Source organism: Syngnathoides biaculeatus, chromosome 20 (genome assembly GCF_019802595.1).
Source record: "Syngnathoides biaculeatus isolate LvHL_M chromosome 20, ASM1980259v1, whole genome shotgun sequence".
NCBI classification, from domain to species: domain Eukaryota; kingdom Metazoa; phylum Chordata; class Actinopteri; order Syngnathiformes; family Syngnathidae; genus Syngnathoides; species Syngnathoides biaculeatus.
The window spans coordinates 16,297,739-16,324,635 of NC_084659.1; the positions used below are offsets into that span (position 1 = coordinate 16,297,739).

At 42.5% G+C, this 26,897-nt stretch overlaps 1 protein-coding gene, 2 non-coding genes and 1 pseudogene across 6 annotated transcripts in view; 3 read left to right on the forward strand and 1 right to left on the reverse strand.

Annotated features, from left to right (window-relative positions):
* LOC133493507 (CASP8 and FADD-like apoptosis regulator) overlaps positions 1-26,897 on the forward strand; it is a 34,233-nt gene that overhangs the window by 4,932 nt on the left and 2,404 nt on the right. The window contains exons 2-3 of one of the 4 annotated variants that reach the window (XM_061806942.1): positions 20,210-20,288; positions 20,533-20,646. The exons of 2 other annotated variants lie outside the window; for them this stretch is intronic. In XM_061806942.1, coding sequence (XP_061662926.1) covers positions 20,210-20,288; positions 20,533-20,646 — 193 coding nt within the window. Of the gene's footprint in view, positions 1-6,872; positions 7,969-20,209; positions 20,289-20,532; positions 20,647-26,897 lie in introns of those variants that run through there. One more of the 4 variants, XM_061806944.1, reaches the window with a different exon arrangement.
* Positions 16,548-16,619, forward strand: trnah-gug (transfer RNA histidin (anticodon GUG)). Its single transcript has one exon. It is a non-coding gene; the product is annotated as a tRNA-His (tRNA).
* On the forward strand, positions 17,752-17,824 carry trnav-uac (transfer RNA valine (anticodon UAC)). Its single transcript has one exon. It is a non-coding gene; the product is annotated as a tRNA-Val (tRNA).
* LOC133493504 (antihemorrhagic factor cHLP-A-like) lies at positions 23,701-26,526 on the reverse strand (annotated as a pseudogene).

Consider the following 26,897-nt stretch of genomic DNA (forward strand, 5'->3'; position numbering starts at 1 on the left):
CTTTTGGCTGGATAGTCGAGGCGGGGGCATGCTTCTTGCTTAGGGTGCGAGAGGTCCCCAGGTTCAAAGACCTCAGTATCTTACTTACACTATGAATGTGAAATAGAATGTGATGACTTAAAATTGAAAAATATAGATTTCTGTTACAGGATGGTGTGTAAAGTACCACAAACCAGAAAAGTCAGACATTTGGATTCACACGAGTATGAAATGGATTCCCTCAGGAAAATAAAAGATTCACATTGACCACAACTGCCAGAGGGCAAACATGTAGTAGGGGGCAGGTACGTTTACTCAACTAAATAAAAACCAGACAAGAATGAAAGTCACTGATGGTGTTGTGGTACGCAGACCTGACTTTGGTGTGGGCAGCGTCGGTTTGAGTCCTGCTCAGTGATGGTGTCAATTATGCCCCCTGTGACTGACTGGCAACCAGCTCATTGTGTGCACTGTCTTTTGTGTGATGTTCGCTGGGATGGGCTCCAGCACTCCTGTGACTGTTTTGTGGATAAGTGGCTTAGAAAATGAATGGATCATTAATACGCAAAATTAGGAGTGCATCACCGGAATTACTTTTATTTTCATACATGCACACTTTTTCACCCCATTCAGAGTGAGAGCATACAGAATGACTACAACGACTATGAAGAATAAACCCACAATGCATTGCACATTTAACATGCCAGTAAAGTGTATCCCTTTCTTGGGCAACGGAAGCCGATATTCTCCCCAGGGGCCCAGCGGTTCAGAACCACAGACGAAAAAGAGTTTGCATGTTCTCCGTGGGGTTTTTCTCCGGCCACTCCGGTTTCCTTCCATGCCATGAAAACATCAATGGTGGATTGATTGAAGAGTCATCATCATCATCATCTACCCTTCTTCCCTTTTAAGTTGTTGCTGATTTATTAATAAAAGATTAAAACACTTAAACCGGGAATGAAAAGAGAGTGTAAATGAAATGAGCAGTGGTGTACATGAATGGCATTAATGCTGAAACCGGAAATGAAAGATTATCGAGAAAATATTCAACTAAATTCCTTCAACGCTGAAAAAGAAATGGACAGAATTTTGAAATGATCCTACTTTGTTCCCTGCCTGACGATGACAGTTGGGGGTCTGCAGGAAGGGAATTGAGACGTGAGGTGAGGCCTGCAGCCAGACTCTCTCAAGTGCAAGAGGACCACGAAACCGAGAGAAAGGAAAGGAAAAGCCGACTGAGTGCCCAGGCAGCTTTTTGTCACTAATATTTTGTTGTTTTTGTGTCCCCACACTAATTCCTCTAGAATGTTGTTTTGATTTCTGTTTTTCGCTTGAACTTAAATTTCCAAGGAAAGTCAGACCTGAATGAGAAAACAAGGATTTTTTTCTGAAATAGAGTTTCATCTATTTTTTTTTTTTTTTGCAGTCAAATAACATGGTGGTTACCAATGTAGCGGTTATCTCGTTTGCCTGGTCCTTCCTTCCTTCTTTTCTTGCTTCCTTCATTCATTCATTGCTTCCTCCAATACTTGTTTGCTTTCTTCCTTCCTTCTTTCCTTCCCTTCCTTGTTCCAATGTTTTTTGCTTCTTTCCTTCCAACCTCTTTCCCCAACATTTTATCCTTGTCTTTCTTCCTCAATACATTCTTTGCTTCCTTCCTTATGTCTTTCCTTTCTTCCTTCCCTGTTTTTCCTCTCTTCATCATTTCCTGTTCCCTTCCTTCCTCATTTTGTTGTGTGTTCCCTCCTTTTTTTCTTCCTTCCGACAACAGCTCCCTTACAAGCAAGCAACAAAAGGACACCTGTTTCCACCCGGTCTCGAACCTGGGACTTTTCGTGTGTTAGGCGAATGTGATAACCACTTCACTATGTCCACTTTCACGTCGTTATAAAAAACATGTGACTTTTGTTTACGTCACCATATTGCCAGTCAAACAAAGCATTGCTCAATGCCAAGTCCGTTGAGACAAAACAAAAATACATCTTATAGCACGACACCCAGAGTTTGTCCGAGACCGTTAAACATTTAGAAGGTGATAATAAATGAAGGTACATGGAAACATTAGAGACACTTGGCGTAGAGTATCCATATATAATACTGAAGTCGATGTTTTTGCCAATAAAATCCACAGAATTGTCAATCTTGATCATCACTTGACTAAACAAGAGAATTTAAGAATTTGCCTGTCACGACTCGGAGATGAACTTGGCCTGTGCCAGTGAAAGCATCGCATCCTCACCACGAGACGATCTGACTTGGCATTCCCGAGATCGGGTCAGTCCTGGATCGTTAAGCATTCTCACTGCAGCCAACAGCTTTATACGTCCAACTTTCGTGGCAGTTTCCACAAAGCTGTGATCGAGTAGTGGTTAGTTCTCTGCTTTGTTGCCACGCAATCCTTGTTCAATTCCGGGTCACAGCAGGTATAAAGCCCCTCAGTCGCCTTTTTTGATGCTGTTATTTGGCGGGTGTAGGACAGTGAAAATTGTATACATGGGTTTGCAGAAGATGCAGTTTTGTGAAGGGCTAGTGGTGCAATGGATAACGCGTCTGACTGCGGCTCAGAAGATTCTAGGTTCAACTCCTAGCGAGCTCGGTTGTGTTTTTTGCATGTGGTATCAAAGCGAGTTCAGAATGATGTTTTCGGTATGTTCACCTGAAATGTCTTCTTTGAAGGTTGGATCACAAATGTATATATTTTTCTTGATACCTCGAGAACTCCTTCATCAACCACATCTGCTATTTTAAAGTAATTATGTAGCAGAGATGCATCAATTGAATCATGAAATATGTCTTTATGCAGCAAACGACCTCACACAGGTGCATCTGATTCAGGATAATGTATGGAGTGGAAGTGGACTTTTAAAGGCGGCCTAACAGGTCTTTGAGAGTCAGATTTCTCACTGATAGACAGGTGTTCAAATACCTATTTGCCTGTATCACACAAATAAAAAACATACACACGTTTTTTACAATGGATTTCAGTGTTGAAAAAATTCCATGCTAGAATTTTGAATTCGTACTGTGATGGCAATTAATTACTTCCATAATTGTCTTCAGTTCATTTATTTTTGTAATTCTCAAGGGATTCATGCAAATATCAACCATAAGGACTAAAAAAATTAGCTTCACAGATTTGTCCCTGCCGTGACCCGGATTCGAACCGGGGTTGCTGCGGCCACAACATAGAGTACTAACCACTATACGATCACGGCTGTTGAAGGCTGCCAAGGTTGTCTTTCTAAATATGTCACCATGGCAACAAGGCTGAACCCCTGCAGGATGCTCAGCGAGCACCAGTGAAACTGAAAGATTTGATCTGCATTATCATAATCAAGTGAATCATCTCAACATTTTACTGCATTCCTAAATATATTCATTAATATTTGATCCAGAATACCATTCCAACCGCTTTTGGATAGTGATGAAAAGCAACATTCATGTCACTCCCCACATCATCATATTGTTTTATTTCATAAATAAACATTGAAACTCTAATTTATGAACAATTAGAGTCATGAGTATATTCTTCAATTGAATATTAACACTGCAATAACTGTCCTGGACCTGCAATAATGTTATGTGACAAAATATAAAAAATATGGAAATTCAGACAAATCTGTATGAATTGGGCGACACGCTGGGCACCGCTGTAAAGCGTTGGTCTCACGTTTCTGAGCACCAGCGTTCAATCCCAGCCTCGGCTGTTTGGAGTTTGCATTTTCTTCCCGTGCATGTGTCGGTTTTTCTTTCCTGGCACTCCAGTTTCCTCCCATATTCCCAAAACATGCAACATTAATGGTGTGATTGTGACTGTTTGTCTCCATGTCCCCTGCGATTGGCAAGCAACCAGTTCAGGGTGTTCCCAGGCTCCATTTCAGAGTATGAAGCCCCCATGCTGAAACCAGGGTTCGAACCAGGGCCGTTTAGATCTTCACTCTAACTCCCTCCCAACTGAGATATTTTAGCTTCATGTCTTAAGACCCATTGCCTGGATGCAACTCCATCAAAAGGCCTAAAAATCCAAAGCGGTGAATAGGACAGATGAAAGAACAACAAAAGCCCATTTGCCAAACGTTTCTATCATAGGGCACAATATGAGGTGCAATCACAACAACGCGAGCAGAACTGCCATAATTCAGGACCCTCAGACCTTGAGCTTTTACTTTCTACTGGTTGCAATGCATTTAAAGAGGCGACACAGAAACACTGTAGGACACGACCAGTGGTGTAATAAGTGCCAGAAAAACACACAGCTGTGTATTACATGCCAACATTTGAACAATAGAGGATCCTACAAGTAGCAATTCATTGGCAAACGGTTCAGCATGTACCCTGCCTCCTGCCTGACAATCGCTGAGAGAGGCTCCAGCGCTCATGCGCCCTTCGTCAGGATAACCATCTCAGATAAGAGACACCCAGGCCCTCAATAACCCCAAGTGACCTCAATGCCTACTGTTGGTGCTAATAATAACAACAATAATCATTATAAACAAAAAGATTAACACTTATCCCGAGGTTGAGGTGGACGGGCCTGAGAGGACCAGAAAACAGAGAGAAAGAAGAAAAGCAAACTGAGAATGCAAGCAGCTGTTTGTCAGGGCTTTTCATCAATGGTTTTGTTTTACTTATCTTAAACTAATTGTGTGAAAGTTGTTTTGATTTCAGCTTTATGCACTGACTGAAATTGATGGCCGTGGACCAATGGTTTCGTCGGCTGTCACCATGGGAATACCAAGAACCTCAGGGGAAGGAGTGAGAAAGAGTGATATGGCTTCACGGTGATTGCCGGAGATGAAGAGCGGGATCGGCAGTGTTTGGTGGGTGACAGAGGAGATGACCTGGCCCTTCAGGGCCGTGAAGTTTTACGGAGATGGGAGTGGCTGGGGGCACACATCCACCCGTGTGGTTCGTTGTTCTAGAGGTATGATTCTTGCTTCGGGTGCAAGAGGTCCCGGGTTCAACTCCTGGACGAACCCTGCTAAGCCGTCCGTTGTGGCTCAGTATGCTGTAATATTTTACCTTGCTGTCTTTCTCAACGTGGCCTGTGTAGAAACTGAAGGGTCCATTCTTGTTTAGGGTGGCAGCCAAGTGATCATTGAGTTATGAAGTCATTTGCTCCTCTGTGTTGGTTGTTGTTCTTGGGGAACACTTCTCAGGGAGAGGAGCACAGAAAGAGGTCCAAGGGTTGAAATTCCCAACAAGCTCGCTTTGGAAATGTCAACAGCCAGGAATCCTTTGCCGTCGTCACACAGTGGCCAGTATGACAAGTGATCATCTCTTTAATTTCTGTGGGCCTTGTTCTTTAGGTATGCTTCTCGATTACCTGTGACCTTGAGAAGTCCAGTTTTCAAGTCCCAGAAAAACCCTTTTGCCCAAATTTCCATTAGCTGAGAAGGGTTTTGTCACCTTCACCTTTTTGCAGTGAGAAACACTCACAATCTCCGATCTCCTTCCACACGTCAGCGATGGCTTCACAGTGTCGTGCCACTGTACTCATTTCCAGGTACAGAGATTCTATTGAAGATAATATTCCCACTTTGTTTTTAAAAGATCGGAACAACGAGTCAACTAACTCTCTTTTATGTGTGATGTGATGAACCCGGAAATGATGGTGGCGGCCTTCATTGTTCAACTATATTGTGTGAAAAGTGATTGTTGTGCGGCCAATTGGGATTTTAGTTGGTTCACTTTCCTCATTCTCAGCTTGCTTTTCGGCGGAATGTCAGCGTCGTATTTTCCATAAACAATTCGAAGATGCCGTTCCACAATTCACTTCACTGGCAGATGAGGCAAACGCACTTCAACAATGACATCGTGAAAAAAAAGTCCGCCTCACAATCCGTATGAAAGTGATCCGCTTTTGCATTCTTTACGGCAGCATCCATACTCATGTTTGAGAAGATTTCTTAAGCGAGAGCTGAAAATAGGGTGGGTCTCGCTGACAGCGTGTTTTCTTGTACTGTCGTTGTTTGCACATGCGCGGTGAGCTAAAGTTAAAAAAAAAAGCACAGCTGATGTTTTTTTTTTTTCTCAGCATGCCGTCATGATAGACCACAACTGCCTTGTGATTGCCTGGAAAGAAGCAACCTTTTTGACACATCATATATCATGTGATAACTGGAAAGCATCAAGGAATACCTCTTATAGGGGCTCGTCCAAGATTTGAACCCGGGACCTCTTGCACCCTAAGCGAGAATCATACCCCTAGACCAACGAGCCACAGAAGTTAATACTTGACACTCATTTTAGAAGCATTCTACAAGACCAGGAGGAGGCAACCCACATTTCTTGATCTTTTTCGCGCCGCTCTTGTGGCTTGCTCGAGCTTTTTCAAAAATGGATGAAATTGGAAAAAGATGGGGGAGGAAAATACATTTTTGGTTTTAATATGGTTTCGGTGAAAGGTGAAATATTAAACAAAATTATTATACTTCATTCCCGACCTGACGGTGGCGGTTGAGGTCTGCAGAATGGCACTTGAGATGTGAGTTGGGGGCCCTAAGAGGTGAGGTGAGCACCCAGACTTTCTCGAGTGCAAGAGGACCAAGAAAGAGAGAAAGAAAACATGAAACTAAATTTTTGCCAAGGCCTTTCATCAATGATTTTTTTCTTTTATCCTAACACTAATTGCCTGACAATGTTTTTGGTGCTTTCAACTTTTCACATCGACCCAAATTAATGGGCCTGGACCAATGGTTTAGCTGGACTGCCACCATGGGGAAAACAACAGTAGGTTCAAGACCCCACCCAAACCCACTGCTGTTGTGTCCATGAGCAAGACACAGATACCCTGAACTGCTCCCCTGTTGCTCCAGTGTGTTTCACTAACGAGTGTGTGTTCACTGTGATGAATAAAATGCAGACAACAAATTTTGTGTACATGCTTGCAGGTTCATGAAAATGAAGATGAGTCTTCTATTTCCTCATGAAGACCTGATGACTTTTTCCACCTGGATGTGTTGGTGGTGACTCTCTTTTCTTCATCCATTCATCCATCCATTTTCTTTGCCGCTTATCCTCACGAGGGTCACGGGGAGTTGCTGGAGCCGATTCCAGCTGTCAACAGGCAGGAGGCAGGGTACACCCTGAACTGGTTGCCAGCCAATCACAGGGGATATTGAGATAAACAGCCACACTCACAATCACACCTCGGGGCAATTGAGAGTGTCCAATTAATGTTGGGATGTGAAAAGAAAACCCAGGCAAGCAAGGGGAGAACATGCAAACTCCACACAGGGAGGTCCGGGATTGAACCCAGGACCTCAGAACTGTGAGGCCAGTGCTTTCCACCTGATCCACTGTACCACCCATACCAACTCTAGAAATCAATATTTGAATCAGAGTTAGCACAGACCTGGGTAAATATTTTCACAATAAAACTGAAACTTTTGTGTACCTCTGTGTGTGTCTGTGTTTGTGTGCTTTTGTGCATGTGTGTGCGTGTGTATGTGTGCATTTGTGTGCGTGTGTGAGCCACACACCCCCTATCGCAGACATGTCCAAAGTCCGGCCCCCGGGCCAATTGCGGCCCGTGGACAAATTTTTACCGGCCCGCGGCCTCTATCATGAAATCAATAATATGCGGCCCGCCAGCACTGTTGACCACAGTATAAAATACATGTGTACAAAAAGCTATTTTTCATATTTTTCATTTCACCAGAAGATGGCAGTAGCCCTGTGGCCGCACTCTGGCCGCCGTGACCCTTGACCTTGCGTGATCGTTTCAGCTCAGCCCATTTCTAACATGGCGTCTGTAAACAAAAAAAGGAAAGTTGACCGCGAGGGCCGCCGCTTCCAGGACAAGTGGAAATTTGAGTATTTTTTCACTGAAATACGAAACAACTGTGTCTCCCTGATTTGCCAAGAGACTGTGACTGTTTTCAAGGAATTCAACATCAAGAGGCACTACCAGACGAAACATGCTAGCTACGACAAGCTAACTGGGAACAACGCGGTGAAAAAGTGAAGCAACTGGAAGCTGTTTTAACGGCACAGCAAAGCTTTTTCACAAGAGTCCGTGAGTCAAATGAAAATGCCACAAAGGCAAGCTACGAAGTGGCAACGCTGATTGCAAAGCACTGCAACCTTTCACTGAGGGTGAATTTATTAAAGACTGTGTAATGAAAATGGTTGAGAAAATTTGTCCCGCGAAGAAGCAAGAGTTTGCCAATATTTGCCTGGCTTGTAATACTGTGATACGGAGAATTGAAGACGTTTCATTAGATATTAAGAGACAGTTAGAGGCAAAAGGAACTGAGTTTGACTTTTTCTCGTTAGCGTGCGATGAAAGCACGGATGCGTCCGACACCGCTCAGTTACTGATCTTTTTAAGAGGAGTGGACAATGACATGAACGTGAGTGAAGAGCTTCTGGACCTCCAGAGTCTGAAGGGCCAAACAAGAGGAACGGATTTATTTGTTTCTGTTTGTTCCACCGTAGATGACATGAAACTACAGTGGAATAAAGTCACCGGGATTATTACGGACGGCGCACCTGCCATGGCTGGCGAGCGGAGTGGATTATCAAGCCTTGTCTGTAACAAAGTCAGCGAAGAAAGAGGCAGCGCTATTAAACTCCACTGTATTATTCATCAAGAAGTTCTCTGTGCCAAATATATGAAATATGATAATGTTATGAAACCGGTGATAAAGACTATTAATTATATTCGCTCCAAAGCGCTGTGCCACCGCCAGTTTCAACACTTTCTTCTCGACATCCAGGCTGAATACGGAGATGTTTTGTATCACACCGACGTAAGGTGGCTCAGTCGGGGGTCTGCGCTGCAGCGCTTCTTCTCTCTCAGGGAGGAAATTGGACAATTCTTGACTAAAAAGGGACAACCCATGCCACAATTAAATGATCCTGTTTGGCTGGCTGATTTGGGATTTTTAGTTGACATAACGCGACATCTGAATGCGCTGAACACAAGCCTTCAAGGGCAAAATGCAGTGTTAAGCCAACTGTATTCACACATCAAAGCCTTTCGGACCAAGCTTCTACTTTTCCAAAGACACCTGTCACAGGCGCAGCCCAATACCGCACATTTCCCGTCGCTGCAGGAAATTGTGACCAGTTTCCCACAGATCAATATCAGTGCGCAAATGACAAAGTATGCAGCAGACATCTCATCTCTGGTTGAGGAGTTTCAGCAGCGCTTTCGGGACTTTGCAGCTATTGAAAAGGAGATCACGCTTTTTTCCTCTCCTTTCTCCGTGGACCCTGATGACGCTCCAGACCACCTGCAACTGGAGCTCATTGAGCTGCAGTGTGACGCCGAGCATCGCAGTCGGCACCAACAGCTCCCTCTTGTCAACTTCTACCGCCAGCTGGATGAAGGCAGGTTCCAAGCAATTCGGACATTTGCTAAGAAAATGCTGAGCTTGTTTGGCTCCACATACATGTGCGAGAAGACATTCTCCGTTATGAACATTAACAAGAGCCGCATGAGGACGAGACTGAGTGACTCTCACCTGCGTGACGTCTTGCGCATCAAAACCACTGCTCTTGAGCCAGACATGGACTACATTACTGCAGTCAAGATCCCAGTATCACCCTTCACATTAGTGCAGGCAAGACCTTTGTTAAGTCCTCTGAGTTGAATAAATTCTTAAATCTCAGTTAATAAATTTTTTGTGGTGGTCAAAATCACAGTTTGAATATGCAGTGATCATTGTTTTGTTTTCAGCACTTTTCCTACAGTGAGCATATAATAGTGAATAATATGTAATGTTTCACATGAACTTAGATATCCTTTATAGTTTTCTTAATTTTTTGTGGTTTGTGATTTCGGTAAAAACCTAAATGTAAAAAAAATGTAAAAGTAAAAGTATGCCATTTGTAATTAAATTAAAAAAAATCCCAAAAAGTTAATTTGTATTTAATGTTAATGGTTCAAAAAATGTCAGGCTAAATAGTCGGCCCCCACACATTTTCACCTTACCAAATCTGGCCCTCTTTGCAAAAAGTTTGGACACCCCTGCTCTAGTGTTTTCCACTAACAAGTGTGTGTGTTCACTGTGATGAGTAAAATGCAGACAACAAATGTTGTGTACATGCTTGCTGGTTCATGAAAATAAAGATGAGTCTTCTATTTCCTCATGAAGACCTGATGACTTCTTCCTCCTGGATGTATTGGTGGTGACTCTCTTTTCTCCATCCATTCATCCATCCATTTTCTTTGCCGCTTATCCTCACGAGGGTCACGGGGAGTGCTGGAGCCGATTCCAGCTGTCAACAGGCAGGAGGCAGGGTACATCCTGAACTGGTTGCCAGCCAATCACAGGGGATATTGAGAAAAACAGCCACGCTCACAATCACACCAAGGGGCAATTTAGAGTGTCCAATTAATGTTGCATGTTTTTTTGGGATGTGAGAAGAAAAGCCACGCAAGCGCGGGGAGAACATGCAAACTCCACACAGGGAGCTTCGGGATTGAACCCGGGACCTCAGAACTGTGAGGCCAGCACTTTCCACCTGACCCACTGTACCACCCATGCCAGTTCTAGAAACATCAATATTTGAATCAGAGTAACCACATACCTGGGTAAATATTTTCACATGAAAACTGAAACTTTTGTGTGGCTGTGTGTGTCTGTCTGTCTGTGTTTGTGTGAGCATCTCTGTGTGTGTGTGTGTGTGTGTGTGAGCCACACACCCCCTGTCGTGTATGGGTCCATATTTGAATAACTTTTTTTTTAAGAAGTTTTCTGGAAATTAAAAGAAGAATACAGCTTGCTTGAGTTTCCAAATGGGTTTGTTCAAGTTGGCATGATATCATACATTGCTGTCATGTATCATTGCACCACATGAACAACAGCTCGTACCCAAAAATTATGTCAATCACTGATTTAATATGTGTAAAACCACAGTGGGCGTGTGTAGAACTGGAGTTGTTATATATGCTTGACACGCGTGAGGTCCTTGTTTGGAAACAAACATGCTCGGTTTGTTTTTCGCAAAGAAGAGCCCCATGAAAAACAAAGGATAACATTTTCTCCACGTCAGGGAATCGAACCCCGGTCTTCCGCGTGACAGGCGGAGATACTGTCCACTATACTAACGAGGAGACTCTTGTACTAGTTTTCCGGGAACAGATGGTCTCCGGCAGAGTTTTTTTTGTTTTTGTCGTCAAGCTGTTGTACATGAGGCGCTTATCACATTCGATGTTGAGTCGAGTGCCACCATAATAAATATTGTTTGAAAATATTGTGTGCGCATCACTCTTTCCAAAGTTGTGGTAATCAGAAAAATGAATGTGGTAGAAGAAAACTCACTTGATTTCAGGTCTCACACATATATTAATTAATCACTTGGAAATATACTTTTCAGAGGGGAAATTACTGGCTAGATTCTAGATATAAAAATAGATCAATTTTATGTTTCTGAATTGGTTGTTACATTTTTATTTCTAGAAGTGGTGCATTTGGAGTCGTCATTTGCTGTAAGCTATAATAATCAAAATTATATATGTATCAAAAAAATGATGCATCTCGATGAGTTTCACTTTTTGAATTGAAATGAAACTTTTGACATCATGATAATTGATTGAGATGGACCATAATCGAAGCTTGCTTGAATGTGTTTGTCAGCTTTGGAAAATGGCATCAACCTTCGTTAATGTCCTGAATAGGAGGGACTTAAGAGAACTGAGTGATTTATGCTTGAACTTGTGTACTAAAGAACTTAAGAATGATTCATTTGGTTGTGATATGCCAAGGCATGATGTACTCATACTAGTACGAGGATGATGAGTGATTCGTTTCCCAGAGGAACGACAAACTCCACAGTGAGCAGACTCATGAGAGCGATTGCTAAATCCTGACTGAATACTGGTGAGAGGTCACGATATTCTTGTGGAACTTGTGAGAGGTCCACTGGGTCGACAGCAGGTGGAGCATCTTTGGAGGCTCTAACAGCAGAAACCAGGCAGTGGCAGCGCCAGCGAGGACTCCATCTAGTGATAGTTCAATGAGTCCAGTCTATTTTGGTCTTGTAATTTGAAACCAGGGAATACCAAGAACCACAGGCATCTCAGAGGAAGGAATGACAAAGAGGGATATGGTTTCAGGGTGATTGCCGGAGATGAGGAGTGTGATAGGCACTGTTTGGTGGATGGCAGGTGACCCAACCATGCAGGGCTGCGAAACTTTACGGGGATGGTGACTGATGTGGCTCGTTGCTCTGGAGGTATGAGTCTCACTTTGGGTGTAAGAGGTCCCAGGTTCAACTCCTGGAGGACCACAGCTATTCCATCTGTAGTGATCAATGAGATATGTCATTATCTCCTTCATTTAAAACACCCTTGATGCCCTTGTGACAACGAATGAAGTCATGTGCTCTTCTTTGCAGGTTCTTTGTACTTTGGTTATCCTTCTCAAGGAGAGCAGGACTCAATGGGGTCCCGAGAATGAAATAGGATAAGATCTCAAGAAATTTCAACAGCCAGTATGACAAGTGCTCATGTTTTTCATTTCTGTGCACCTTGTTCTTGCAGTATGCTTCTTCATTAATTGTGGCTGTGAAAAGTGCAGTTTTCAAGTTCTAGAAAAAAATTCGGGGGTCTCGTTACGATGTCGCAGTTCGAGGGGCATGTGAGACCCTGAAGAAATCACCCAACTTGCTGGAATAATTGCACAAATAACGGACAAGTCTTTCTTCTTTCTTCTGATCAGGAGGACGTGAGAGAAAGGCCAGTTACAGACTCCAAACACGTTCTGAACCAGCCTCTCACGTACTAGAAAACGCACAAGGTCAAAAGGAGGGGTGAGCAGATGAAATGAACAAAGGTACAGTTTTTGGTGATGATGTAGCACATTCTTTGGTTATGATGGAGTTGTCCTTGGCCACTTCAAGGAAGATACTGTTGCATCTGTGTGTAGGAGCTGGCTTTGTTGCAAGTCCATAATAAATATATTTACGATAACTCGAACACACTTGTATTTTGTTCATATCGTAACACAAGCACATTCACACATTATACGCTCAACCCCCCGCCACTGGTCAGACACGACAAACAGAGTGCTTGAAAAGTACAATTTGGGGAAGGAAAAAACTAAAAAGTCTGGCCACTGCTGCATGTATAATCTCTACACTGAAACCAACTCCTCACAAAAGCATCAAATCTCCACGGTCCATATAATGGGACTGTTATTGTTGACATCAACACCACGCTCCTCCTAACACATCGACTTCCGCCTGTGTGCATTCTGGCTTGAACATTGTTATTTTTGTTTTGTTTGCTCAATGGCGGGAGTAGTAATAGCTCGGCGCATCATCGACTCGCTGTTACACTTGCTTTGTTGGCTCTGAGCACACAACACTTCCTGGTTACTATTTACGACGATCCGCGCGTGCAGAGCTCCCGCTGCCACCGTCAGTCATTCGAGAGAGGCTAACAGCTTAAAAAGTACAATTTGGGGTAAAAAATGTCTGGCCATGCTTGCTGTAAAATCTCTATATCGAAACCAACTCGTCAGAAAAGCATCAAATCGCCATGGTCCATAGAATAGGACTGTTATTGTTTGTCCTTAGTGCCACGCCCTCGCTATAACACTTCAAGACCGGGGTTCGATTCCCTGACGGAGAGATAGTTAATGTTATCCTTTGCTTCTCGTCGGGCTCTTCTTCACGGAAAGCAAGCCGAGCAGCTTTGTTTCCAAACAGGGACCTCACGCGGATCAAACAAATATCACAACACCACTTCTACAGAACTGAAATTGTTGCTCATGTGTCGTTTGTTAGCAAATTGCTTCATTCGCCGAATTTGCGTCCGGGACTACAGTCGCCTGAAAGCGCAAAACGTAACAAATCGCAAAACATTTTAACCTTCCAAAGCAAACAAGAAAATAATTAAAATTACAAGAACAACACGAAGAAAGCTAGCTGAGGTATTTCTACATACCTGTGTTTGGTGGGTGACAGAGGAGATGACGCGGCCCTCCAAGGCTGTAAAGCTTTTTGGGATGAGCGTGGCTGGAGGGTAAAGTGGCGCGTTGGTCTCGAGTTATGATTCTCGCTTTGGATGTGAGAGGTCCTGGTTTCAACTCCCGGGCGATCCCTGCTATGCAGTCTGTAGTGGCTCAGTGTGCTCTAAAATCTTACCTTGCTGTCTTTCTCAAGGTATCCTGTGTAGTAAGTAAAGGGTCCATTTTTGTTTAGGGTGTCATCCAAATGATCATTGAGTTCTGTGGTTATGTGCTTCATTGTTGGTGATGACTTGTGAAGTCATCCGCTCTTTTGTGTTGGTTGTTGTTCTTGGGGAACACTTCTTAAGGAGAGCAGGACTGAAAGAGGTCCTGAGGTTGAAATTCCCGACAAACTCTCTTTGGAAATGTCAACGGCCAGGAATCCTTTGCCACTATCAAGCAGTGGCCAGCATGACAAGTGATCATCTTTTTCATTTCTGTGGGCCTTGTTCTTGTGGTATGCTTTTCAATGACCTGTGACCTTGAGAAGTCCAGTTTTCAAGTCCCAGAAAAACCCTTTTGCCCAAATTTCCATTAGCTGATCAGGGTTTCGTCAGCTTCACCTTTTTGTTTACCACAAAAGGTCAAGGCTTCTTTACAGTCTAGTTCAATCAATCATTTCATATAGACACAAAATTATTGGGAAACAAGGCATGCATACCTTTGTGTATTTCGGGACCAGTACTAATTTATTACATTTGCCCACTGGAGGCTTTTTGAATAGAACTCGTGCACGTGACGTAACAATTTGCATGGCCCCAAATTGCCAGTCAAATCAAGCTGCTCTGCCAATTTTTCTCAAATGGTATGTCATTACTTTTGATACCAAACATTAACATTTAATAAAAGCTTCTTGACCACTCCGATTCTCACTGGCAAACTTGTTTCTGAGCCCATTACTTGAAGAATTTCAAACTGAGGAGGAAAATGGATTCTCAACAGTGTGTTTTCTCATGAGTCATTTGCTCGTACTCGCTAAAGTTTTCCCACACAGAACATTTCCATTGAATTTTATCAGTGTGACATCACATTTGGACTTTTTAATCATATCATCATCAGAGTGAGGAGAAAGTGACCTAATGTCATCACTATCTGATCATGGAGTGAAGAGGCCATCTGCTTGTGATCATCCACAGTGCCCAAATTTGAAATTTTTCACTTTGGCCTTGTCACTTCGGTCATTTCTTGTTTTGTTTTGCCAGAATTTTTGTATTGGGGGATTCCAATAGACAAAATACATTTGCATTCTTTTTAATGGGGAAAATGGATTTGACGTATAAGCAAATGGAGCCAGCCTCACTGTTGGATGTACATTTTATTCACAATCATAAATACATTTTACCACCAAAAGTAAGATTCCTTCCAATCTGTTTCAAACAATCATTCACTTAATTGATATTGACACCACTAAAGCATTGGGCAAAAAGCATGCATGCTCAAGAAAATTTATATTATCGGGACATTTTGGATCAACAAAGTCAAACATGAAAAAGCATTGTTATAGCTGGTCTGGGAAAAGGAATCTACCATTTTATGAAATGGCAGTAATTGGTCATTTTATACATCATTGCTCTCAGATTGAACCCCCTCACCTTCAAAATTAAAACGTTTCAAGAAATTAAATGAAAAAAACACATTCTTAAGCTCAGCTTTCTAAACACCACTTTGTAAAAGTTGGTAGTGTTTCATATATTGTTGCATCGCATGAACAACAGCTCATACCCCGAAATGTTGTTGCCTCACACATTGACTGTGCTTTTTTGTTTCAAGCAAATTTATGGAATGGGATTAGCAGGATGTCATCCTAAAAATGACACAAACACTGCAGGGTAAGGATCCCATCCTTGCAAGCCTCACGCAAGAAAGGTTGTCACCGGTCATCAACAAAAAATATGCAGACATTTCCACTCAAGGCAGCTTCATACTCTGAAAAGGAGCCTGGGAACACCCTGATCTGGTTGCCAGCCAATCGCAGGGCACATGGAGACAAACAGCCACAGTCGCAATCACACCTCGAGACTATTGAGAGTGTTCAATTAATGTTGCATGTCTTGGGAATATGGGAGGAAACTTGAGTGACAGGAAAGAAAAACCTACACATGCACGGGAAAAACATGCAAACGCCAAACAGGCGAGGCTGAGATTGAACCCTGGTCCTCAGAAATGTGAGGCCAACATTTCACAGCGTCGCCCACCGTGCCGCCCAATTCGTACGGATTTGTCTTAACTTCCATACTTTTTTAATTTTGTCATGACCATTATTGCAGTTACAGGACAGTTATTGCAGTGTTAATATTTAATTGAAGAATATACCAATGACTCTAATTGTTCATAAATTAGAGTTTCAATGTTTATTTATGAAATAAAATAATAGGATGATGTGGGGAGTGGCATGAATCCAAAAGCGGTTGGGATGGTATTCTGGATCAAATATTAATGAATATTTTTAGGAACGCAGTAAAATGTTGAGATGATTCACTTGATTATGATAATGCAGATAAAACCTTTCAGTTTCACTGGTGCTGGCTCAGCATCCTGCAGGGTTTCAGCCTTGTTGCCATGGTGACAGATTTAGAAAGACAACCTTGGCAGCTTTCAACAGCCGTGATCGTATAGTGGTTAGTACTCTGCGTTGTGGTCGCAGCAACCCCGGTTCGAATCCGGGTCACGGCAGGGACGAATCTGTGAAGAAGAATTTTTGGTTGATATTTGCATGAATCCCTTTAGAATTACAAAAATAAATGAACTAAAGACAATTATGGAAGTAATTCATTGCCATCACAGTACAAATTCAAAATTCTAGCATGGAATTTTTTTAACACTGTAATCCAATGTAAAAAATTCAACGTGTGTATGTGTATGTGATTTATTTGTGTGATAGAGGCAAATAAGTATTTGAACACTTGTCTATCAGCTAGAATTCTGACTCTCAAAGACCTGTTAGGCCGCCTTGAAAAGTGCACCTCAACTCCATGTATTATCCTGAATCAGACGCACCTGTGTGAGGTCGTTTGCTGCAGAAAGACATATTTCATGATTCAATTGATGCATCTCTGTATGTAATTACTTTAAAATGGAAGATGCGGTTGATAAAGGAGTTCTTGAGGTATCAAGAAAAAATATATATATATTTGTGATTGAACCTTCAAAGAAGACAACCCGCCAAATAACATCATCGAAAAAGGCGACTGAGGGGCTTGATACCTGCTGTAACCTGGAATTGAACAAAGATTGCGTGGAAACAAAGCAGAGCACTAACCACTACGTGATCAAAGCTTTGTGGAAACTGCCACGAAAGTTGTCTGTAAAAAGCTGTTGGCTTCAGTGAGCTGCTTAACGATCCAGGACTGACCCAATCTCGGGAATGCCAAGTCAGAACGTCTCGTGGTAAGGAAGCGGGGCTTTCATTGGCACAGGCCAAGTTCGTCTCCGGGTTGTGACAGGCAAATTCTTCAACTTGTTTTGTCAAGTGATGATCAAGATTGACAATTCTTTGGATTAACCTGTTTTATTGGCAAAAACATCGACTTCAGTATTATATATGGATCCTCTACGCCAAGTGTCTCTAATGTTTCCAGGTACCTGTATTTATCATCACCTTCTAAATGTTTAACGGTCTTGGACAAACTCTTGGTGTCGTTGCTATAAGACATATTTTTGTTTCGTCTCAACGGACTTAGCATTGAACAATGCTTTGTTTTACTGGCAATATGGTGACGTAAACAAAAGTCACATGATTTTATGACGGCGTGAAAGTGGACAAGAGATATAACATGAGTCAGTTAGTTCAATGTCCTGTGCAGGTGTTTCTATAGTGTAGTGGTTATCACGTTTGCCTTACACACAAGAGGTCCCTGGTTCCAGACCGGGTGGAAACAGGCAGTCTTTTGTTGCTTGCTCGTGAGAGAGCTGTTGTTGGATGGAAGAAAAGAAGGAAGGAACACACATTAAAATGACGAAGGAACGGAACAGGAAATGACGAAGAGAGGAAAAACAGGGAAGCAAAGAATGAATTGAGGAAGAAAAACAAGGATAAAATGATGGGAAAAAGGTTGGAAGGAAGGAGGCAAAAACACTGGAACAAGGAAGGGAAGGAAAGAAGGAAGGAAGAAAGCAAACAAGGATTGGAGGAACGAAGGAAGGACGGGGCAAACGAGATAAGTGCTGCACTGGAAACTACGATGTTGTTTGACTGCAAAAAAAAAGAAAAGTGTTCAGGTCTGACTTTCATTGGAAATTTACGTTCAAGTGAAAAACAGAACTCAAAACAACACTAGAGGAATTAGTGTTGAGGCACAAAAACAAAATCTTCTTTTTCTTTCGGTTTGTCCAGTGATTGGTCGCCACAACGTGTCATCTTTCTCCATTTAAGCCCATCTCATACATCTCCCTCTCTAACCCCAAATGCCTTCATGTCTTCCCTCACAACATCCCATCAACCTTTTCTATGGTCTTCCTCTCACTCTTTTGCCTGGCAGCTCCATCCTAAGCACCCTTCTACCAACATACTCACTCTCTGAACATGTCCAAAACATCAAAATCTGCTCGCTCTTTCTCACCTGGTCTCCAAAACATCCAACTTTGGCTGTCCCTCTAATGAGCTCATTTCTAATCGTATCCATTCTACTCACACAAAGCGAGAACCTCAGCATCTTCATTTCTGCTACCTCAAGTTCTGCTTCCTGTTTTTTCTTCGGGGCCACCGTCTCGAATCCGTACGCCATGGCTGGCCTCAACACTGTTTTATAAATTTTCCCCTTCATCCTGACGGATACTCTTCTGTCACATAGAACACCAGACCAACTGTTCCGCCCCACTTGGACCCATTTCCTCACTTCCTTGCTACAGTCTGCATTGCTCTGTATTGTTGACCCCAAGTATTTGAAGTCGTCCACCTTCGCTATCTCTTCTCCCCGGAGCTTCACTCTTCCTCCTCCGCCCCTCTCATTCACGCACATATATTCAGTTTTACTTCGGCTAATCTTCATTCCTCTCCTTTCCAGTGCGTACCTCCTCTTCCCATCAACTCCATGATAAAATAATTTAAACACTGCACCTAAACGTCGAGCCTTACTCTCATTCCACTTGCTCTCTTGGCTGCACAATATATCAACCTTTCTCCTAATCATCATGTCAACTAACTCCTGAGCTTTTCCTGTCATCGTCCCAACATTCAAAGTCCCTACATACAACTGTAGGTTTTGTGCCTTCCCCTTCCTCTTTTTCTGACTAAGCCGCTTTCTTTCTCTTTTTTTGTCTTCAAACTACATTATCTGAATTTCTACCTATGCCTTGTAGATTAACATTTCCAGGTGCGGGTGTCGGAAGCCCGGGCCACGACCTAACTGTTGTAGAATTCGCATGATGAAGCTCATATATGTTTGGCACAGTTTTACGGCCGATGCCCTTCCTGACGCAACCCTCTGCATTTATCCGGGCTTGGGACAGGCCGACAGGTAGCACAATATTGTGCTGCCCAACGGGCTGCAGATAATAAAAAAGAAGCAATCAGATAAACAAAGTCAGCCTACCTACTCTATGTAAAAGTTAAGGTCAAATGAAAGCAATCACAATAAACACAGAGAGCACATTAGGTACACAAATCACACACTACCTGTGTTAAAAATATAAAGGATATGACGATTTAAAGGATACGTGGATGGAGGGGATTCAAACCACAATGGCCCTCACTAGTAGTTGAGGCCCATTGTGGTTGAGTCGAGAATTGATGTTTGGTCCTCGTTGTGTACTCGATGCAGGCAATACGTTAGCGCGGTAGGCTAACTTAGGCCAAGCAGCTTCGATGCGAATGATAAGAGATAAGATTTGTTAAATTTCTTCAGTCCTCACAGCCCTCGTCGTATAAGTTATGAAGTTACTCACGTTCGACGTTTCTTCAACATCCACGAATTGATCACAAACGCGTCTTGTTGTTGACAAGCTCAGGTAAGGAATACGAGGCTGATGAGCAAGTTTATGTTGGGGTTTCCACTCGCCCAACCTCTTTCAACCGTTTAACTGGAAAATGAGGTTTAAATTGTGTTTTAGTCCTTTAAAGTGGTGATGGGAGAATTGTGTCGATGTTTGAAACCGTTCCCGGCTAATTTGGTGACTCAAATCCAGACCGAACTCAACGGTCGGATACGAAGTGCATTAAAAACAAAAACAAAAACATAAAATATTAGTGGCAAAAAGCTGCCTGGACACTCAGTTTGCTTTTCCTTTCCTTTCTCTCGGTTTCCTGGTCCTCTTGCACTTGAGAGAGTCTGGCTGCAGGCCTCACCTCGCATCTCAAGTCCCTTCCTGCAGACCCCCAACTGCCATCGTCAGGCAGGGAACAAAGTAGGATCATTTGAAAATTGTGTCCATTTCTGTTTCAGCGTTTAAGGAACTCAGATGAATATTTTCTAGATAATCATTAATTTCCAGTTTCAGCATTAAAGCCATTCATATACAGCACTGCACACTCTTTTATTAATAAATCAGTGACTACTTAAAATGGGTAGAAGTGTCACATAGATGATGATGATGATGATGATGATGACTCTTCAATCAATCTACCATTGATGTTTTCATGGAATGGAAGGAAACCAGAGTGGCCGGAGAAAACCCACACAGAGATCACGCCAACTCTTTTTCGTCTGTGGTTCTGAACCGCTGGGACCCCGGGGAGAATATCGGCTTCCGTTGGCCGGGAAAGGTATACACTTTACTGGCATGTTAAATGTGCAATGCATTGTGGGTTTATTCTTTATAGTCGTTGTAGTCATGGGGTGAAAAGGTGTGCATGTGTGAAAATAAAAGTAGTTCTGGTGGTGCACTCCCAATTATGTGGATGAATGATCCATCCATTTTCTAAGCCACTTATCCCCACAACGGTCACAGGAATGCTGGAGCCCATCCCAGGTAACATCACACAAAAGACAGTGTACACTATGAGGTGCACTCTTTGGGGCTCTGGAAGAGGGGGTTCTCAATTTCTTTTTCTTTTTTTTTTCTTGGGAGCTTGTAATAGGAAATAATTGAGAATCATTGCACAAGACCAACAAGCCAAAGGAGAGATGTTTTTGCCACATGGTATACCACGTGACAACCTTTTAGAGGGGGTCATCCAGGAGTTGAAGCCAAGACCTCGCACCCTAAGCAAGAATCATACCCCTAGACCAACGAGCCACAAACCTTTGTTGTTGACACCACTTTTAGAATCATGACACAAGACCAGGAGTAAGCCGACAGCTCTCAAGACTTTTTTAGCACCACCTTAATTGCTTCATGGAGCTTTTTCAAAATGTATGAAATTGGGAAAAGACGGGCAACACGGTACCGCAACTGTAAATCATTGGCCTCACGGTTCTGAGGTCCAAGGTTTAATCTCAGCCATACCTGTGTGGAGTTTTCGTGTTTTCCCTGTCGCTGTGTAGTGGTTCTGTGTTATGTATTTTTTTGGATGATGAATGAGAAGACACACAGCTCAGCACACACTGAAGCTTGCTTTTTGAGTTGCTGGTTTTGTACTGGAAGCCGTTTTATTCACCACGTGATTTCTTTCATCTTAGTTGGTGTTAATGTTCCGCTTCAAGCTAGCATGAACGCAGCACTGCTAAAACTCGTCAAGCAGATAAACGAGATTGAGAAAAAAACCCACCCAGATTCGCTGCTCATTATCCTCGTAGACTTTAACCCATCTAAACTTAACCACAAACTCCCTAAATATAAGCAGTACGTTAAATGTCCAACAAGGGCAAATAACACCTGAGGTCATTCTTACACACCCATCAAAAATGCATATCGTGCAATTCCTCGTGCACCCATTGGCTCGTTTGATCACTGCTTGCTGTACTTAATACCTGCATACGGGACAACCCAGAAATCACAATGTATGATTTTTTAACAATTTATTTGTGTGATATAGCTGCAAATAAGGATTTGAACACCTGTCTATCAGCTAGAATTCGGACCCTCTTAGTCTGCCTTTAAAAGTCCATCTCCACTCCATGTATTATCCTGAATCAGATGCACCTGGGTGAGGTCATTAGCGGCATCAAGACACCTGTCCACCCCATACAATCAGTAAGACTCAAACTTGTAACATGGCCAAGACCAAAGAGCTGTCCAAAGACACCAGAGACAAAATTGTACAACTCCCCACGGCTGCAGAGAAATTGCCAAGCAGCTTGGTGAAAAAACTTCCACTGTTGGAGCGATCATTAGAAAATGGAAGAAGCTAAAGCTCAATCGGAGTGGAGCCTCATGCAAGATATCACCTCATGGGGTCTCAATGGTCCTTAGAAAAGTGAGGAATCAGGCCAGGACTACACAACAGGACTTGGTCAATGACCTGAAATGAGCTGGGACCACCGTTTCCAAGGTGACTGTTGGTAATACACTAAGACGTCAAGGTTTGAAATCATGCATGACACGGAAGGTTCCTCCCTAAACCAGCACATGTCAAGGCCAGTCTTAAGTTTGCCAATGACCATTTGGATGATACAAAGGACTCATGGGAGAAACCTTTGTAGTCAGATGGGACCAAAATGGAACTTTTTCACCGTAATTCCACTAATTGTGTTTGGAGGAAGACAAACGATAAGTTGCATCCCAAGAACAACATCCCTGCTATGAAACATCAACATATCAAAGCTCTGGCGTGGCCTTGCCAGTCTCCAAACCTAAACCCTAGAGAAAACCTTTGGAGGGAACTGAAACTCCAATTTTCTCAGTGACAGCCCTGGAACCTGTCTGATCGAGAGAACATCTGTGTGGAGGAGTGGGCCAAAATCCCTCCTGCAGTGTGTGCAAACTCTGAACTACAGAAAATGTTTGACCTCTGTAATTGCAAACAAAGGCTACTGTACCAAATAACACAGTATCACTACAAATACTGCTACAGGGAATCCTTCTTCAGTTGTAGAGAGTGACAAATCAAAGAGAAAATTAAGAATTAGTATACTAGAACAGTTGATTAAAGATAATTTTTTTTAAATCTGAGATGTTGCAGAATTAGTATATGTTAAATCTAGTGTCTCTACCGAGACTTATATTTTTGTGGACTATTTTTCTGATTTTTATTGATCAAAATGAGTTTTAGAAAAGTTGAAACAGTACTGGACAATGTTTTAGAACAGTGGTCCCCAACCTTTTCAAACACTCAATTCATTTAAATTACTGCAGACCAGTCAATGCTTGACATGTTTTCCCATGGACCAGGAAGGTGGGGGTATGGTTACGTAGTTTGAATTGATTGTAGTGAATATCAATTACAATATAATGAAATAAAACAAGACATGGAAAAAGAACCAACCATTCCAATTTTTTATCTAAAGATACCTACACAGTTCAACTTGTTAAAACACTCCATGACAGCTGAAATGTGTCGGAACACTTTCCCTGTTGGTGACCGCAGCCCGAGCAGTCTGAACTGGTCGAAAGAGTAAAGTTTAAACAAGCCTTCGAAATAAGATACAGCTACGTCACGAAAATGAATTTAAAGTGCTAATTTGGCAGTGGCTCAAGGATTTAGAAGCCTGGTCCTTGGAACTGTGAGGAACATGCTCTGACAGTTGCTCCAAGTAAAAGGACGCTATATGTAACTTACACACTGCCTTTGAACTCAAGTTTGATTTTAATACTGTTTGAGAAACAGATCATGTGTTCATTTCAGTCTATGGTGCCAGTACAGAATTTGGACACCATTTAAACTTGGACCCAGCCACCAACAATGATTGGAACTCAGACAAATGCACAACACAGCAAGTAAGGCACATTTGTTTTTATTAAAATAGTTCAAGGAATATCACTTAAGCGGGAACGGACAAATGTGGTGGATCGCATGATCCGGGTTGTTCAGCCGTGCTTTGCACACACAAGCTTCTGGACTTTGGTGGAACAACGGCCTGCATACAGGTTCTGGCACGTCAGTTGGGTAGGGGCCTGGATTCTGTGGAGAACAAAAAAAGTTGAACGAGCTGCTCTTACTTTTGGGGGATAGAATTCACACAAGTTTTCCCACTTGTCCGTGCAAGTTGTAGTAAGAGGTTTGACAAAAGGTGTGATTCTTGAAAACAGAAAAGTCACAAGAATCACGTGGATCCAGAGCCATTTTATATTTAGATGGGTTCATCTAGGACTAGCCATTAGCATGAAAGTCAACTCACAGCTCTGTCCGGACAGCGAGGGGTGCAGGGCACAAAAGTATTCCTGGCGCCTCTGGGACACGTGGTCTCAACCAAGGCAAACTTCAGCAAGGTAACCGTGCCGATGGATGGAATAGACTGAGATGGGAAGAGTTAAATTATGTGACCAAGTAAACAAAAATGTGGGGAGAAATAAATAAATATTACCCCCATTGTCACATGAGCCACTTCCATCAGAGTGAAGTAGTTCTGGTGTTGACTCTCCCGGTTGAACTTAACCAGAGTCATGCACAGCCTTCACCGCTGTCGGGTCATCCAGAGGCAACAACTTGGGGCAATAACTTGGGGCAATACGGACAAACAGTCTACAACTTCTCATTGGTAAGTTCTGGACACAGGTGGCATGATACCAGAAAGTTAAAAGTATGGATCTTTAAAAAGTACATTTGTAACAAAAAGGAACTTCAAAATATTTTGCTCTAAATGTGTCCCCAGTATCACTCCAAAGTGAAAGCTGCAACATCAGAAGCTAAACTAGTTTTTTTAAATGTTAAATTTATCCCAAACCTACCTCCCACGTTGAAAATTTTATCAATTCATTTAAAACCAGGAACACCACACTCTGATTAATCCCCCCCCTCGAAAAAGGCAAAGAAACTGACCTGGTCTGGTTGTGCATTCGTGTCTGGTGACTTTGGCCACACCCCACATCACCCAGAATTCAATGCTGCAGGTGGCAACTGCACCCTAAACAACAAGAGGACACTTCGCATGTCACCGACATGAGCAGCAGTAATCTTTCAGAACAGAACTAAAATGTACCCGTTCATCCCGTCGCCACAGCTCGCATTGGTCATCAGGTTTGGGGTTGGTGAAGTGACATTTGGTCTGCATGAGATTCACATTCACATCAATGTGGCAACCTCCTGATACCTGCATGGAGGAACAGACATGATCCGAAATAATTTGGTGGCGTGCCACAAACATCTCCACCTCATGAGTCAAACCTTGGTCGGCTTTCTGGTTGGGCCAAATGATCCTACACACTGTCAGTTACATTTGAATAAATGTTTATAAAAACGTGTGATAGAACTTTTCAAACTGGGAATGCCACAGTACAGTGAGGGTGGGAGGGAAATCCACACTACGTTGAATGGAACCATCATGATTTGGCGACGAGTGATGCTGAGCTGTGCCAGCCCTTCAAGACTTGTCGACTAATGGAGGAGGCCTTTATGCAAAGAGCACATCAATACTTTATTCATTTGGGGGAAGGGCCAGAAATTACATCTGAAGCCCCGCTTTCCCGGCTGCACCACGTGACAGAATTGGGGCGTGATTCACCGGTCACAGGCTCGATTTCGCTTTTTAAATACCATGAGAAATTTTCTTAGGCCAAGGTGGTTGTACCAAAAACACTTAAAAAAAAAAAAAAAAAATCCATAAAATGTCCCATTCTCTCCCATGTTACACAAGCATGCATCTTCAGTGCAGTCTTCCAAGTTCCACAATCACTGTAAATATAGAAAGTGTAATTTCCTTAGGTGTGTGTGTGTGGTGTGTGGGGGGGGGGGTTACACAAGATTTGAGGAACAAATTCAAGACCTTCCGCATGGGAGGGAGCCACTATATGAACCGGTTAAATCTATTCAAAAATCTTCTTGCAATATTTACTTAGAATGTGTGTGAGGGGGCTGTAAAACTTTCAATGTTCTGGTATTTATATATATATATATATATATATATATATATATAATTTTTTAGAGTTTGTAGTTTTACACTTTGTAATAAATGCTTTGGTTGGCAGATGTCATATTTCAATGCATCACCCACTGGGGCCTCCACTCCCTGAGAAGGGTTGCGTCAGGAAGGGCATCCGGCGTAAAAATTGTGCCAAACATATGTGCGTTCATCTGAGATGACACGCTGTGGCGACCCCGAAAGGGACAAGCCGAAAGAAACTTACTTACACATGAAGGACATTATCCATTTGGCCACCAGGTGATAGCATATACACATGAAGAATCAAGAAAGGAAACATTTCTGAACAAAATTGCTGAAGTAATTCAAAGCCTGCAGGAGGAGTCCTCATCAGCATCACAAGTTTCTAATTTTTTAAAATTTATTTCTCTTTATTTCATTTTTTTTTAAAAGGAGGAGGGTGACAACTATTAACTAGGATGAAAACTTGAAAAGTGCCAACCTGTTGATATTTGCTGCTCTGGACCTCCTGCAGCTTGAACCTGAATCCATGCTCGTGCTTTCCATTGATGTGTCGGACACCGAAAGTCGCAGCCGACGTCACGTTTTCCTTGTCACAGGTGACTGCCGGACAAGATGGCGCCGCAAGCAGACTGGAAAGCGCTGTGGCGCACCACAGCAGAACTGCAAACAGGTTAGTTGTCATGATGAGAACGAAGAAGTGGAAAGTGCACACGAGACACATACGGAATTTAACCAGGCTGAGGACCAATCACAGTTGAGGATAAATGCACAACACCTGTGTCCTAATTAGTGATGGTTGTCATTTCATCAATCACCTTCATTCACCTCACCTGTGCACTTTTGGAAAGAAAACATTAACTGGAGTATCAGTTTTAAAAATACAGGATGTCCCAAAAAAAATGTATACACACTTTGAATAATGATATTTGTAAATTCTTTTACATGTTAAAAATGATTTGAATTATAATAGACGTCAGGTTTACAATTATTTAAAGTGTGAATAAATTTTTTTGGACACCTTATACTGTATATACTGTCTATGTTTTTGGAGGAAAATATGAACATCCATCCATCCCTTTTCTTTGCCACTTGT